Here is a 16,045-nt window from a genome sequence, read left to right as displayed (position 1 = left end):
AGTATTGAGTCTTTCTTTATATATTATATATATCTATATATAACGGCTTTCTTTCAGAATGTGTTTGGTCGAGGTGGAGAAGTCGCCAAAGCCCGTTGCTGCGTGTGCAATGCCTGTAATGAAGGGGTGGCGCATCAAGACCAACTCCGACATGACAAAGAAAGCTAGAGAAGGTTGGTCACAACCACTTCTATGCTAATTTCCCAAAAGTTTGGCTTACCTAGAATTTATCGTCTGAGTCCTTTAACGTATTTCGGTGTGCATTTAGTAAACTGTTCGATTCGAAAATTGAATATTTTCGGGAAGTAAGGCACGTTTTGCGGTACCATGAACAAAGAGTTTAGGAGTAACAAAGACCGAATCCTACAGGTGTTATGGAGTTTTTATTGGCCAACCATCCTCTTGACTGTCCCATTTGCGACCAGGGGGGAGAGTGCGACCTTCAGGACCAATCAATGGCGTTTGGATCGGATCGAAGCCGTTTCACGGATATTAATTATGAAGGCAAAAGGGCCGTCGAAGATAAGGTGAGCAACGATAAGCGCCTTTAGAGAATTTTTTCAAATTTCCAATCAGTCCTTCGGACCTGCATCCGAATGCCGCGAGTTGATCGTTTATCATCAGCTTTTTTTTTTTATAACCAAAGGTACCACAATTGTAGCTATAAATGCAATAGTTGAAAAGCTTCCATACGGATTGTTTTTTCACAACATTTACAACAAAAATCTTTCAAAAAAGTTTCATAATTTAAAACTCATTTTTTTCGTGTTTCTTTATTGTAGGATATTGGGCCTCTTGTAAAAACGGTTATGAATCGTTGCATCCAGTGTACCCGGTGTGTGCGTTTTGCATCCGAAGTAGCTGGTATTCCTGTGCTAGGCTCAACAGGTCGTGGGCAAGACATGCAAATCGGAACCTACGTCGAGAAGATGTTCCTTTCAGAATTATCTGGAAACGTAATCGACCTCTGCCCGGTTGGAGCGCTCACATCGAAACCATATGCATTCACGGCACGTCCTTGGGAAACTCGTAAGGTCGAGAGCATCGACGTAACGGATGCGCTTGGCAGCAACATCGTGGTGAGCACTCGTGCTGGAGACGTGATGCGTGTGATTCCGCGAAATAATGATGATGTGAATGAAGAATGGATTTCGGACAAGGCACGTTTTTCATATGACGGCCTGACACGTCAACGGCTTACAACGCCCATGATTCGAATCAATGACCAGCTTGAACCCTGTGATTGGCAAGAGGCTCTCACAGCCGTTGCTAATCGAGTAGCGGTCACCCCTGGTGAGAAGATGGCTGCTGTCGTTGGCAGCATGTGCGACGCCGAGGCGTTGACTGCCCTGAAGGACATGATGAACCAGCTCGACTGCGAAACACTTTGCACAGAAGAGAGCTTTCCGATGGACGGAGCCGGTACCGACATTCGATCTAACTACTTGCTGAACTCAACGCTGGCCGGAGTTGAAAACGCCGATTTACTTTTGATCATCGGGTGTAATCCGCGCTTCGAATCGCCTGTGTTTAATGCGCGTATTCGCAAAACGTGGATTGGGAGCGACCTTGAGGTGGCGCTTATCGGTCCTAGAATCGACCTCACTTATAGCTATGAGCATCTCGGAGACAACCCCAACCTCTTGCCTGAGATTGCTAAAGGAAGTCATCCCTTCTCCGCTAAGCTGAAAGCCGCAAAGAATCCAATGATCATTGTCGGAAGTGAGGCTCTACAAAGAACTGATGGCGTTGCCCTTTATAGTATAGCACATCAGCTGGCTACATCCCTGCAAAAAGACCGAGAAAATTGGAAGGTAAACTGCTTTAAGCAAGTTACCCAAAAGTTTAGTACAGGTTATGAAAACTTCCAGTGTGGATTTCACATTACCTTTTACGAAACGTGACACATTTACTCAGTGTACACTTATCTACTCAACGTTGTATCATATATGGTTGCAGGTGTTCAATGTGCTCCACCGTGTGGCCAGCCAAGTCGCAGCTTTAGACCTCGGCTATCGTGCCGGCATTAAGGACATTCTAAGTCAGAAACCCGTATTGCTATACATGTTTGGCGCGGATGAGGGTATGATAGCTCGCAAGGACCTTCCAAGTGGCTGCTTTATCGTCTACCAGGGACATCACGGAGATAAAGGGGCCGAAATCGCAGATGTCATTTTGCCTGGTAGCGCCTACACCGAGAAACAGGCCACGTATGTGAACACAGAAGGCCGAACACAGCAGACTTTACAAGCAGTTACCCCGCCCGGATTGGCCCGAGAAGACTGGAAGATCGTGCGAGCCCTATCTGAATTTGCCGGGATTAGTCTTCCTTACGATTCCCTCGAAGAGGTTCGCGGGCGGATGCTCGAAATTTCGCCACATCTAACAAGATACACAAAAGTAGAACACGCCAATTACTTCAAACAGGCTGGTTTGCTTTTCAGTCGTCTGACAACAGCAATTACGTCCAGCGAGAAGGTAGATTCGCGCTTTAAGGGGCTTGAGGACTTCTTTATGACAGACTCGATTAGCCGTGCCAGTCCAACTATGGCGAAGTGCGTACACGCTGCCGTTAAAGAGAAGAAGAACCCGCATTAAGAAGCCGTGCGTAGTGCTAGCATGTTTCAACAGTTTAGTAGAATAATTAAGGACGTTTCGTGAGCAAGGTACAGTGAACATAATGGGATTGGTCATGGGTTGGGATTAGATGGTAGCAGTTCTTAATTCGCCGTCCGGCGGCAATTTGAGGGAGACGCGAGTTGAGCTTCGATGACGGAACACTAAGAGAACTCGAATGTTATCTTTACGATTGTGAGTAAAAACAAACAGCAACAACAGTAAAAGTGACTCAAGGTAACAAAAATGCTAATAACAGAAGCAGTCGGCCGTGTACGTTGAAAAGAAAAAATGTGAACTTAACGATGAAACAGTTAACTCGCAACAAAGCAACAAATCCTAGCGTTATTTCTATGGATTTGAAAACAGTAAAAGAGAAGAAACAGCAAGAAATAAAAGCAGAAGAGTGTATCAATAGGGAACGAATCTGTAAGCCTAGACAAGTTAAGAAAGCCTTTCTTCAGTAAACCATATTTTTGTTTTTTTTTTTTTAAATTAACTCAAACACTATGATTATGGGTACTACGGTAGATTAAATGATGTAGAGCCGCAGCTCAATATTAAATCGTAGTTTGGACCTGAACTCGAGTAATAGTTTAACTTAACAACTTACGAGAACTCCAAGAAAAAGAATATATTTAACTAATTAAGAGGACTTCAAGGAAAAGAATATATTTGACTAATACGATTTTTTACATCATGTTCTAAAATGAGAAATGATTTCACACAGTTCTTAGGCACGGCTAAAAGTCTACATAGACTTTTAGTCTATGTAGACTACATAGACTATGTAGTCTACATAGACTAGAAGGGTCGGTTCAAATGTACAGTAGGAGATTAAACGCCATGCTCAGTAGCTTTGCTTCGTATACTTACGGCTTATCAAAGGCTTGTATAGCTTTTTTCTCACTGTAACTATATGAAAAACGACGGCTTCATACACAGTTGCTTAGGCTGCGACCATTTATATCTTTGGCTGCCCATGGACCTAACCTCGAATTGTTAAACTGGTAGAAAATTACGTCGGTTCGTTATTAAATGATATGATTTATTTAGTTGTAGCTCTTTCGTTCACTTGATTTCTGACTCGCTGAGGTGTTGTCATACTTTTTGTTGATCCCTCTCAAGACCTAAACCGATCCCAACGATATCGTATATCTATATAATATGTATAATATCGTCTATAAATGATGACAACTATTTTGTAAATAGAAATTGGTAGCAGTCACGGAGCTAATCAGGCGACAAAAAGACCCGCTGGTAGACTCCAAAGTAGAAATCTTTCAAATGATTCTAGTGAAATTTTTAGTGTATTGCCTTATCTTCAAGTTAATGGCGAAAAATTTCACCAATTGCAAATTTTTCCAGTAACTTGAATAGCGTATACAAGTACTTCTATTGCTTCTTACTGAGCAGATATGTGTAAGCTATTTTGGAGGCTAGTGATACCCGACATACGTGGCTATGTAATGATAACAGTTATAGTGGTTAGATTTAACAAGTGTGGCGTAAAAAAATAGGTGCAGTGGACTGTGTCGGTCAATCATCGTCATAGATGTGCTTCTTTATTACCTTCTTTATTACATAAGTCTTCGAATGCTTTCTAGACAAAATCTATTTCATCGTTCCTTTTGAGTAATCATTATTAATATATAAATTATATTCTTACAATAATGTAATGTAAATACGTGAACGATTATAAAATATGCGAATCTATCACTCACAGGATTTTTATCGCAACTGTTGATATACTATCAGTCTTCCAAAATGCTCAAACGTTTACACTCCACTTTACTTAAACATTTACTCCTTAGATTTCGCACCTAACATCTCACAGATACTAAAATTAGTGTTAAAATCGCTATTTCTTCTAACGTGGCCATGTCCCAAAGCGACCGCTTGAATAACGGCTAACGCAACTGCTCTTTGATAACACAGTCCAAATAAATTAGAAAGAAAGCAAACATCGACATTTTGTTGGCCGCCCGCTGTAAGCGCAAGGGCAGAGCGGTGCGTCAAGAAAACACTTGATTTCTAAATTCCAGCTTTCACTTTTCTCGTCGAAGTTCCCCGATAGAGAAACGTCAACGGTGCGCGGTCATGATGAAGCACTCATTTACTGAAGTTGTATGTCCGCTAATCGACGTTTGGCTACAGATCAACACCAATATAAGCTCGCCAAGTAGCGGCTAAGGTTCGCCACTGAATCCAAAATATTACAACAAACCCGCAAAATAAATAATTTAACAAACAGAAATTAGCTATCTCACTTAGATGGTGTGTGACGTATTCGGACTGCTTCCTCTTCATCGAGTGTCCTGTATAAAGGCCCTGTATTCAGTGATAGAAGTCAATGTAAACGGACAAACTTATCTTCAAATCCACGGCCTATTAACGCATACCAAACCAAACAAAATTAGAAACAAAAAATACAAAGAAAACAAAGCACCGCTGTGAAAGAAGCGCGCGCGAAAAAAAACTGACAACCGACTCCCTTAGCTAGGCCTTCATCCTACATTTCTATACCTCTTTCTACACCCGCGGACGGCAGTTTCATGACAGCGTCATTCTTCATTTAACGCAGCCTACGTATGTACAATATATAATCAGTCATGTACTTATATGACTCCTTAACCACTACGGAGAGCTCGAAGCGACTTCGATATTTTTCTCCTACCTTCTTGAACTTATATTCTTTCCGAAGGTTGAGGCTCACACAGCGCTCTGGTCAAGGCATAACTCTTCGTTTAGTGTCTTATTCATTATAGATGCTCTTTTGCGTCGCACGACTACCATGGTTTCGTTTGCGCAGTAGAAATTTTAACAGAATCAGAGATTATTCAATAAAGGTGCTTTTAATTTTTTTTCGTAATTTTCCGAGGCATGGAAAACGATGGAGACGGTGAAGGAACATCACTGAAGCGTTTCTTTTTGCTTGCCTTATTAAACAAGAACTTTCCTCGTTTCATTTTCTACTAAATAATATAAGGCTCTTATATTTTTAGCACGTCAATCCTTTTTTTAGAATTCGCAGAGCTTAGGCTCAGGTGACGCGCACAAATTTCTTTACAGGTTACATAAGTATCTATTTATTTTACTGACTTCGCCAGTACTTTTGGGATTGCCACGAAGACGTTTCAATCATAAAATCCTACTCTAACAAATTTTATCGGTTCTCTCGCATTGTTTTAAACCTATGATTTAGACACAGAGTTGTATTTTTTGTATGGCAAAGTACACAGCTGCATCAAAATATATAAATAGTAGACATTTTGTTATATTCTAAGTATCGATTTGACGATGATCACCATTTGTAGACTTTTCTTAGCAGTGAGAGTTGGACCAGGATAAGATGAGCCACGATATGAGTAAGTAGTACAAAAGAATCGGATACCTGAGATAAAAAACGAATTAGCTGTATCAGCGAAGGTGTCGAGGAGTGATTAAACATATGCTTCTAATGCAAGTAAAAAAAATATGCCATCGGTAATTTGCCTCATAAGAAACTGCTTTTGAATTTGCGAGCTAATGTTAGTTAATGTTTCGATAGCCTCATAGAGTTTACCGTGATATATAATAAGCGAAAAGGTTAATTAACTAAACTATTTGGATTTACATCGGATGTCTTATATGCCGATAGATAAGTGATAAAGGATTACTTCATTCTCTACAGAAGCATTATTCCTTCCCCTCGACATGATTTCAATTTGAATCAGTCTGCATTTTTAGCAATTTTTCGAAGATAAGTTGTGGTTCACTTCAGTGGCTGTTGTTTCTTTTAATGTACCCCAGCTTATATTATAATGTATCTGTGAAATTTGTTACATGTTAAAGTGTAGTTTTCCTCCGTTTTCTTGAGAAGCGTAAGTTCTCATTGTTTTTCAATATATGAAAGATTCGCTTTGTACCAATTACAAATGCTCACCTGATGAGTGTGTTCTTATGGTCGCCATATAGGCCAGCGAAAGTGCCAGAAGCTGCCAGAATACTCCAACAACATCCAAGCAGCGATAATACTGCGCTGAATATAAACAGTACCAATGCATGGCTTGATATGAACGGTAACAGCGGAAGTAACTTGCAGGCGACGAGCGCCACACATTGTCCACAGAGGCAATATCCCAGCACACACAGGCCCTGCAGGAATAACAATGATATGAGTACTTATAACATGAGAAATTTCAGTCTGTCACGGTCTGTGTCGTTCCCCAATAGCTGTACTCGTTAAGATGCAAAATAAAGGTCAATTCGCTACAATCATTTTGTAAAAAAAAATATAATATGGTTAAGTAATAATGGTTTCAAGACGGGTGTCGTTAAATAATTAGGAAAACCAATCATACGTATGTACCTGTAAAAATGCAAGCTGGGCTCCAAGAAGCATTGTGTTTAGAGTAACAAGTGCCGCTCCTCCCCAAACGAGGATAAATAGCTCGGCAAAATGTGGGACGGCTTCGGATTTCGAGCTGCCTGCTGAAGTCTGCAACGGTAACTCGAGAACGTCAATAGTTTATACAGAGTGACTTTTCTAGTGAGCTATTTTCACCAGATTTATTCATCTAGCGAAGATAGCTCACAAGAAATCCGAAAGCGTATCTAATGCAGGGCGTGCCTCGCTGAAAATTATAGACTAGTGTCAACCATATCCTGAAAAGCGTCTTATAAAAGCAGTAAACAGATGCAGAAACCTTTTTCCTGAGAGTATAGTATTATAGGCACATCTACTCCTTGCTTATGTCTAAATGCTTGCGAGCAACAGCTACACACATACACATGCGATGCTTACCTGAAGGATTACGGCAAGGAAAACACAGATCATTAGGGGTCCCCAGAGGTCCCAGTCTTTAAGAAGTTTCTTCTGTTTTCCCGGTGTATAGACATGTACAAACTTATCGACGATGTTTCGTACATCGCGCATCACCTAAGCAGTTCAAACAGAAATCATCTAGTCAACGTAACGATTCAAAATTGACCCTAAAGTACATTTTGCACTGATCCAAAATACCTGTTTAGAAGGGCTAGTTGGCAATTTAATCGTGGTTAAAAAAGTAACTCACGGTAGTCATGATAGGTTCGTCAAGGGTATTGAGTGATTTTAAGTCTTGGTCTCCACTATCGGGCAGACCTTCCACAACTGTAGGTGGAGGCTCCATTGCAAGCTGGAGACTTTTTTCGTGCTTGAAGCAAGTCCTTCGAATTCCGTTATTTGTCGTTTACAAGCTGGCGATTATGCAATCTGGTAAGTTCTAACAATTAAACAAATACATCCCATAATTAACGATTACCAAGTAACTGTATGATTATATATAGACATTAATTGCTACATTAACTGGCTCGTTTATATTTGACGGTTTCTTCTATGAAAATATTTGCACTTCTATCGCACAGTTGCCGACTCGCACGATTATGTCAACAGGCCGTTCCTAGCTGAGTGAACAGATTTCGAATTTTATCGAACATTGGTTGCCTGGAACGCAAAGCAGAGCTATGAAACACGACGAGATATGGCTAAAACACCTGTATTGTACGGAATTAAAAGAACCGATCGAAAAATATGTTAATATCCCGAAAATTTCATCATGAGTACCTATGAAAACTCGAATGAGTATTACTGGTATAATAAGAAATTCAGATCGAATCTGTCGCACTACAATCCTTTCAGTAGCTCACATCAGATACCACTTCGGACTTTGTTACCGATTCCCGCAGTGGCAGCCCTGTTCGTTCTATAGTGCACGTCGTGTTGTAATTAAGTTAAGAATATAACTTATAAGTATTTTTGCTCCGAATGCGAAAGCCGATTTTTTTTGTTTTTATCACTAATGTCAAACCAGTTTCTGATCCTTCCCCAGAAGTTAACGTTTTTGGTATAGGTCCACGTCACACTTTTCGATTCAAAATGCTAATAAATACATTCGCGCATTATTGCTTGAATCACAATTACACGTTTTTAAACATATGACGCCGCAAAATCCCCTAGCGTACGACTCGATGCGCAGCAATACGACGAGCTGCGACAGGAGCTCCGAAAATATTAATAATGTGTGTAGGCATCTTTCAAGTTGAAGGGATTGTTTCCGTAAAATGACACCCGTGAGCGCCCCTTATATCTATCTCGTTGTCTATGTCTCGCTCTGTCGAGGTAACAACAATATGAATAAGTTTGCCTGATGGCTTGATTTGGCAGTTTCAGTCTTTGACTGCTACATAATTCACATCAAAGTATTGCGATGTTTTTTCACTACTACCAGTTGCTCTAGCTGCACGTGCTAAGACGGTCGATCTCAGTAGTTACCGCTCACGGGTGTCATTTGTCTACGAATGTTTGACAGAATACAAGTGGCGTTCGCAGCTCTATTTACCTCTGTTTAGTTGGTTATTTTCACTCTAGCTTAACCTGCAATTGCTCTAAAGGCCAAACGATGCTAGAACCTCATCGATGTAGTATCGTTATACATTTGTTCCTTCAACTCGACTTATTTTTGTGTTGACAATTAGACTTCAATTTTTTCGTATTTATGATTAAGCAGCTAAACGAGTAAAAAAAAGAAAACATGAAAGCTATTTTTCATAAAACCATTTGTAGTTCGAATATTGTAAGAGTACTTTTGATGCAGGTTAACTATGTGAACTAAAAACTTAATCTGTGATGCTGGATATTGCATTCGTGTGATTGCATATTTCCATTGTATAAAGTTCGCTCGGATAATTATTGGATTATATCGACTTGACCGCAGAATGAGCTGAAGGTTATTCTAAAAAGCCTTAGCAGGTAAATGTCAAAAATGACGAGCCGTGTTTTTATAAAACATGTGGGACATTCATGTACCGGATGCGCTGTCCAGATTGAAACTTGTTCGTGTGGTTTGTTATAAGGCTTTACCAAAACAGATATCTCAACAAACTATTTTTCATGCGCTAGTAGTACTTATTCATTTCCATTGAGGTCAATTGCGGCTTCAGTTCAGGACGTTATAAGCTACCGATTTTAAAGTATCGTTCGTGTAACCTGCAATTAACCCTTTAATAATAATCGTGCTCCTGACGATATAAATGTAGATTCGCTAAACTGTCGCCTAGAGATACGTTACGCGAATAATCCAGTAAAATAAAACTTTGGAGAAAGCCAGAAGTCTCAAAAATGCAAGAATCTAAAATGGCAAAAAAGTGCAAGAACACGCAAAAAGTTTCACGAAGACTAACCGTTGAAGCTTATCTGGACAATCCCATTTCAGAGATACTTTTCTCTTTAAGGTTGTTGTTGATTTCTGTGTTAAACATTGTGGATTATTAGAAACAAATTTCGACGCTATTTGATTTTTCAAGCTCTTTAGATACAAACCCTATAGGGTACCCTTGATTTCACCTCATTGAGACCTTTAGATTTTTTAAAGCCGCGTGGGAATTAGCAGCTGATTTCAGGACAACAAGTGTGGTTTCTAGTTTTCGTATAAAGCGAATAAATAATACCTGATTTTTGTTAAAATCCTGACAATCCAGCACTGTTTTTTGACATAACAGCAAATCTGTTTACACTCTTTTCAGTAATTCGCTTTTATGCTATAGTAACGGTTTCGGATGAACGCATTCCTGGAACCGATTCAAAAAAGTCCCAGTTTAGACATCCTCAACAATCTTATTTTGCACCAAAATTCTACCACAGGACTATTGTGTCGATAAATTGTGATTTCAACGATTTGATCATGTATTTAGTTCTACCAAAGCGTACATGTGTGATTTGTGTAAGACAAAATAAATGCAATCTAATATGTCAAACTCACTTGCATCAATGACGAAATTTTAATCCATATATTCTAGAGCCTCAGACCATATTGATAATAGACGTAAGGTTTGAAAAGGCATAGTTATTTTTTCTTTTTTTTTTTACGAGATAACACATAGAAAGTTACTTGAATTTGCAATTATTCACTGTAGTTAATTATGGTTGCGAAAAAATCAGAAAATAGATGAGATGATGGCTCCTTAGATGAGATGCTTTCGGAGATGATTTACTGGGCGTCTTCAAGCGAACCTGTAAGGCGTATGTAGATTTTGGTCATGAAATAGAACTTATCGATTTATAAGGTGGGGCTTAGGTTTCTCTCCTCGTTTCTCTCGTAGAGCTTAGTTGTGTCTTTTTCAACAAAACCTTACGATATTCGGGAGCAGGAAAAAGCGTCTAAAAAAATCCGCATTAAATTTTTATTGTTTTCTCTGGTCTCGTCATACATAACCTAGCGGAACAAATTAATTACATCTTATATCTTTCCAAATTAGTGTATCGTGGTTTTTTCAATTACGGATCTAATTATTTATTTGTCAGGTGGGAATTATTTAGAGGATGAATAATCCCAAACGCTGGAACGACAAATCGACAGCTAAGTACTACTAAGATAGCTAAAGTGATATAAGTTGCGTAAGCGTATCTTTATTCGCAAGCTTGGCAAAAAAATAAAAGCCCTACATCAACGGATAGCTCTTAGGCTCAAAAAAGGTGGTCAGTTAGTGGATGCTAAACCATCTGAACGAAAAACTACTTAAAAGACATTAACTTATGACGTTGTGCTGTGTTTACCGATGTTGGCCCCTCCTTCTGCCGGTACAAAAATTACCGATTCTTTTTTTAAGGTAGTGCCTTTGAGTAGTATTTGCAGTACTGTAAAGCAATTCACGTCATTATTGGAGTTGGCGGACTGTAGCAGTTTTCAATTAACATCTTTTTCAGAGTGGAACGATGGGTTGCTTTGGTAAAAGTAAACAGGTCCTTACCCCGTTCGTCGTTAGAAATTGTCAAAACAAGTCAGTATACGGTTCAATCTTTTAACCTTTGAATACCTACTGTTTACAAGTAAGAATATATCAATATAAATAAGTTACGTAAACGTAGCCGAGTGATATGTATTTATTAGGCAAGTACAGTTTTTCACAAAATCATGTTTCCTTTTACTTTGTTAATCATCGATCATGATAATATAGCCTCAATATAATTATTTATTCAATTTCTTTTCAAAATGTCTACGACATTGATCGTCGTCGAACATCCGATTTGTTGCGAAACTGTTCTTAGAAAAGCCTATGTTCTACCCATGCAAGCCGATCCAGGCATGAAATATATTACAGTTGACATTTTTTTGTTTTTTTTTCTGAACTGTTTTTTATCACACACGCAGACGGAACCTAATTAAATGCAGCTCGTTTGATCAACTAATATCTGAGTACCGACGCTTATATAAGGTAAGTATAGCCTGCGCCCTTTCTTTGCTTGGCTGCGTATAAAGAAATCGCATACTCGAGGGGTCATTAACGTCGGTCGCAATAGTTGTTTTCTACATACGCTGTAGCCCCTATAGGGCAAATGATATACTGTACCACATCACTCGTGCAAGAACTTGTATCAAAGCGAAACAATACATCTCTTGTATCTGGCTTCTCAGGTACCAAAAGACTGCGAAGTCGGCGTGTACGATGAGGACGCCACCCAGATTGACGACACCGAATGCCTTTTAGCGCTGCAACCCTACACAGTTCTGAGCGTGCTTTATAAAGGGGAAGAGGAAATTTGTGCGTATGCGAGTATTTTAACAATCTTAGAATTTGTTGGGGAGATATGAGGGCGTGGCGGGCAAGAAATTATTTCAAACACAAATAATTAATCAATGTAGCGAGAGAGTGCTAAAGTGTTTATTCGATTTTCTAAGCATTAAAGTTTTTACACTTTCTAATCTCATCCGCACCCGTCGTTTCGGATTTGAAAGCTCGCTCTAAGCAGATGTATGATAGTATACTTAACATAGGTGGCGACAACATAACTTGTTCGATTGAAAATTAAAAATACCTGATTCAATTTCAGGGTTTGCCACGTGGGGTTACAATAAAAACTGTGAGAATTAGAAATGGCACCTACGGAGCAAACAATCTCGAATAGCAATATACATTTAGTAAGTTAAAAGTTATAGGGTGCACAGTCGCACAGCAGAAGGTTACTATCTAAATGTTGCCTATTTTTTGTTCATTTAATTATCAAACAAATGTTGTATCGATATCTTGAGCAGTCATCTCTCCATCGTTATTACATGCCGTAACGAGGTTGAAAACCGATTTGAGCCACGAGTCACAGAAGCTGCTATCGTCAACGCGCGCATGGTTGGACTCGACGAGGAGTCAATGTTCGTTGCCTAAATTAGGTGCCGCTTTGTCCAATGTCAGCGATCCGCTTGAAGAAGGGACACATCAAAGGGCGCTTCTAGTAAGAAACATTTTAATTCTACTTTAAGGGATTAAATAATAAGTTTAAATTTATACTAACAGTGTTATCAACAACGATTGGAAACAGGACTCTAGCTCCGAAGATCCCCATTGGTTTGAAAAAGTTCGCGCTTTAAAAGCGACATCGAAGAAAGAGGTGCTTCGTAACAACGCAAAGAGACGTATCAAAGGATATTATTATAAGGTACCATAAAAAGCAACCATAGCCTTATTCCAAGCTTACTTGTTAATAGTAAAGGACAATTATGTACATTATACACATCTCGTTAACGGAAGCTATATATTTTGTTAAACTGGAGAGAGATTTATTAAAATTTAGCTTGATTTACTTTTATGAACCACAATGTGAAGCAATTTATGAAATTTCAGTAATATATTTTGCAGACGAAAGAAGACTTACTGAAAACGGTTGCCCAACCTCGAGTCGAATATCTGTTTAACGAGTTCATGAGCCGACTACAACAGGCAGATTTTAATGGGTCATATTTTCAACGAGAGCATACCGAGGTACCATGATTATACCTAAAGCCTGCATAAAGTCTGTATTCTCGATAGCTAACGAAACATTCGTTTCGTTAGCTATCGAGAATACAGACACGTAAGTCATTTCTATCGAAGCAAGGTTTCAGATGAAGTTATCTAATTTATGATAGCTTTTGTCTTCTGTTTACTCCAGTCAATAATTTTGCCTGTTTTTTTTTCGAACAGACTACATATTTGCTATTCGCTCCTTTATCGCCAACTATCGACATACGTTGTGTTTAACAGACGCGCAGATAAACAAGCATAATTTTAGTTCATCTTGCTTCCACGCGTGAAAATCATTTTAAAGGCAAAAAAAATGTAAAGGTGAAATAAACTGATATGTATTCACAGGCGCTCTGCTGTTCGAAAGGCTGGTTTGGCTGCCAAGGAGCATTTGATAAGGAAAGTTGTTCATACAGCCATTGCATAAACCCTTATGCTAGACCTGAAGATTACCTTATGTTTAGCACATGGAACCTCGATCATCAGTGAGTCCACATACGACGAATTCAATACCTCATCCGGCATGGCACAAAACGACAGCAAAAAAGTGTTGTGTAGAACGATGATGTCTTTTTTTTTTTAGATATTACATTATAAACCCATAAGCCTCAGGGATATATGTTGGATAGAAGAAAATAGTTTGAATCAGTAACGGTCGACTCGAGAGCCACGCTGACCGACACCTAAACCTCCGCAGCGATAACACTCGTCTTATACAAACGGCAAACTACCTTAAGCCGACCGTGAACATCTAATTGGTTTTTTTTTTTTGTTTTAGGGTGGAGCGCTCTCGAAGCGTCGTACCATCATTGCGTAGTGCACTCCAAGAACGGCCACATGACATTAACATAACCTACTTCTACAACCTTCTATTTACACGAAGTAATCTTCGCCTGGTACACGTGATCTGCCATCTAAAAATTACCCACGTTGGGATGGAATGTGATCCTAACGCTGTGTTTGTTCAAAGTAAGAAAGCGTCTGCCAATAGGGACATAATCGGAAGGCTCAGACAGAAAAAAAGACCGCGCCTAATCAAAAAATCTAGCCAAATCGTATCACGGCAGGGAAGAGTAAAGGAGATTTGTGAATTGGGCGAGTGTCAAACAGGCCAAGGCGCTCCGAATTTCAAAGCGTCGACATAGGAATACAGGTCAATTTAAAGAAAAGTAAGCAATATGTAGCTGACAAAAGGCGCTTCTATACAAAGTCGTTAAGCTGGAGGCCGACGCTGTGTGCTTAACTATGTGATTCATGTGTCAGGTATCATATATTGCGTTACTTATGTGTTTAACAGAATTTCTTTCTGTTGGAGCAAGGAAGTAAAAAAACATGCAACATTAAGTGGAATGTTGTTGCAAGATGTTGTGGTACCGTTTGACCACTTATACGCGAAGCGCCCAAGAAGATCTCCTTTTTTGAGATTTGGACGTCCAAGGATGAAGAGACCACTCTAAACTTTCGAGTTTTTACTTCATGTTTTGCCTTTAAGCATTGCCTCAGACGACTGAATCCTTCCAATATGAAAAGTACGCCCGCATCCGGATCCAAACTAATGTTTTGTGTTTTACGCCCGACACAGCCACTAAGCGGGCTAGTTTCCACGAAATGAAGTATGTCTGTACCCGGTTTTAAAACTAGAACACATCTAAGCAAAAACCACGTCCAATTTCTCTAATCCGTGCTAAAGTTTACAATCTTCTTTCTGGATAGAAACTATCTCTCATCTGAGTGCACAGCCAAGACTGGTTTTGCAGGCCTTTGGAACATCATTCGTGAAGACAACAAATGATGTGTAGTCGTTATTTGTCGTTACTTGTCGAGTTATACACGAATTCTCAGCTGTCTTTGACATATTTCACTCTGTACAGCCAGGTTCCGATTAATGAAGACAGGCCGCGAAAAAACTAAACGTTGAACGCATTGGGTCTAGTCGGAAACTTGTTGGGCACAAATTGTAGTACAATCCCTACGCAAGAAGAAGCTAAGCATTGCCAGCTGCGTCCGTGCATATAGTGTTCACCGTAAGCCAATTGGGTGCAGCGTTGCTCGCTATGAGTACCATTCATCCTCGTTCTGTATATATTTGCATATTCTGCTTTTCATGGGAATGGTTAGTGAAGGTCGATTATTTAACTCTGGCTCTTGAATGTTCGATTAGATACTTTTTTATAAACATTGAAGGAATCAGTGCAGATGTATAGAATGGCAAGTACCCTTGGTATGCCACGTCACAGCGATCAGCTGTGGGTAGTTTAAGAACATGACTCCTGCATGGAAAACATGTGAGCAAATATATGTAAGAGACGATAAAGTTTGCCTTCATGTCGGATCGGCTTTATGGGAACAGAATACTAAGGCAAAGTCTAGAAAAACCAACACGTTTTCTTTGAAATAAATCGCTGTTAAGCGACATAAGGAATGATTATCATAGAAGAAATAAAACGTATAGAAAACAACCATTCAGAATAATCATTTCGACGGAAGAAAACAATTATTTGAACGTTTTCGCCCAAGATGCCCAAGAAGTTTGTTAATCGAAAAAATATTTAACAAAGTCTACAAACACTCTGGTTTGTTTTTTTTTTAACAAAGGGACATTTATATTTGTACGATTCGTATATTGTGCATTTAA

The 16,045-nt window shown here is 39.4% G+C and overlaps 3 protein-coding genes across 15 annotated transcripts in view; 2 read left to right on the top strand and 1 right to left on the bottom strand.

Moving 5' to 3' along the window:
• The window catches only part of ND-75 (NADH dehydrogenase (ubiquinone) 75 kDa subunit), a 5,346-nt gene extending 2,257 nt beyond the window's left edge, over window positions 1-3,089 (top strand). Inside the window, exons 3-6 of the mRNA XM_022830910.2 lie at window positions 58-173; window positions 370-527; window positions 783-1,814; window positions 1,960-3,089. Coding sequence (XP_022686645.1) covers window positions 58-173; window positions 370-527; window positions 783-1,814; window positions 1,960-2,598 — 1,945 coding nt within the window. The 3' untranslated portion in view covers window positions 2,599-3,089. The remainder of the gene's footprint in view (window positions 1-57; window positions 174-369; window positions 528-782; window positions 1,815-1,959) is intronic.
• LOC111259173 (protein YIPF6) overlaps window positions 1-10,354 on the bottom strand; it is a 10,848-nt gene extending 494 nt beyond the window's left edge. The window contains exons 1-6 of one of the 12 annotated variants that reach the window (XM_022830982.2): window positions 10,087-10,354; window positions 7,674-8,083; window positions 7,403-7,537; window positions 6,968-7,096; window positions 6,542-6,753; window positions 4,145-6,010 (exon numbers count right to left, since the gene is read on the bottom strand). In XM_022830982.2, coding sequence (XP_022686717.1) covers window positions 5,941-6,010; window positions 6,542-6,753; window positions 6,968-7,096; window positions 7,403-7,537; window positions 7,674-7,769 — 642 coding nt within the window. In that variant the 5' untranslated portion in view covers window positions 7,770-8,083; window positions 10,087-10,354 and the 3' untranslated portion in view covers window positions 4,145-5,940. Of the gene's footprint in view, window positions 1-4,144; window positions 6,011-6,541; window positions 6,754-6,967; window positions 7,097-7,402; window positions 7,538-7,673; window positions 8,084-8,203; window positions 8,682-10,086 lie in introns of those variants that run through there. The other 11 variants (XM_022830993.2, XM_022831004.2, XM_022830943.2 and 8 more) reach the window with 11 other exon arrangements.
• Window positions 8,850-15,872, top strand: Drep4 (DNA fragmentation factor-related protein 4). Of its 2 annotated transcripts, XM_022830921.2 has the most exons (9): window positions 8,927-9,388; window positions 11,342-11,415; window positions 11,787-11,850; window positions 12,051-12,177; window positions 12,669-12,862; window positions 12,950-13,066; window positions 13,267-13,389; window positions 13,759-13,895; window positions 14,189-15,872. In XM_022830921.2, exons 2-9 carry the CDS (start codon window positions 11,351-11,353, stop codon window positions 14,553-14,555), a joined length of 1,194 nt encoding a protein of 397 aa, XP_022686656.1. In that variant the 5' UTR covers window positions 8,927-9,388; window positions 11,342-11,350; the 3' UTR covers window positions 14,556-15,872. The 2 variants fall into 2 exon arrangements, with proteins under 2 accessions (XP_022686665.1, XP_022686656.1); XM_022830930.2 differs by lacking the exon at window positions 12,950-13,066 and having other exon boundaries at window positions 8,850-9,388.
• Window positions 15,873-16,045: the final 173 nt, after the last annotated feature.

The sequence above is a fragment of the Varroa jacobsoni genome, unplaced genomic scaffold, assembly GCF_002532875.2.
Source record: "Varroa jacobsoni isolate VJ856 unplaced genomic scaffold, vjacob_1.0 scaffold_30, whole genome shotgun sequence".
Lineage (NCBI taxonomy): Eukaryota > Metazoa > Arthropoda > Arachnida > Mesostigmata > Varroidae > Varroa > Varroa jacobsoni.
The sequence above is the reverse complement of the archived record's forward strand: the minus strand, read 5'-3'. Positions and strand labels throughout refer to the sequence as shown.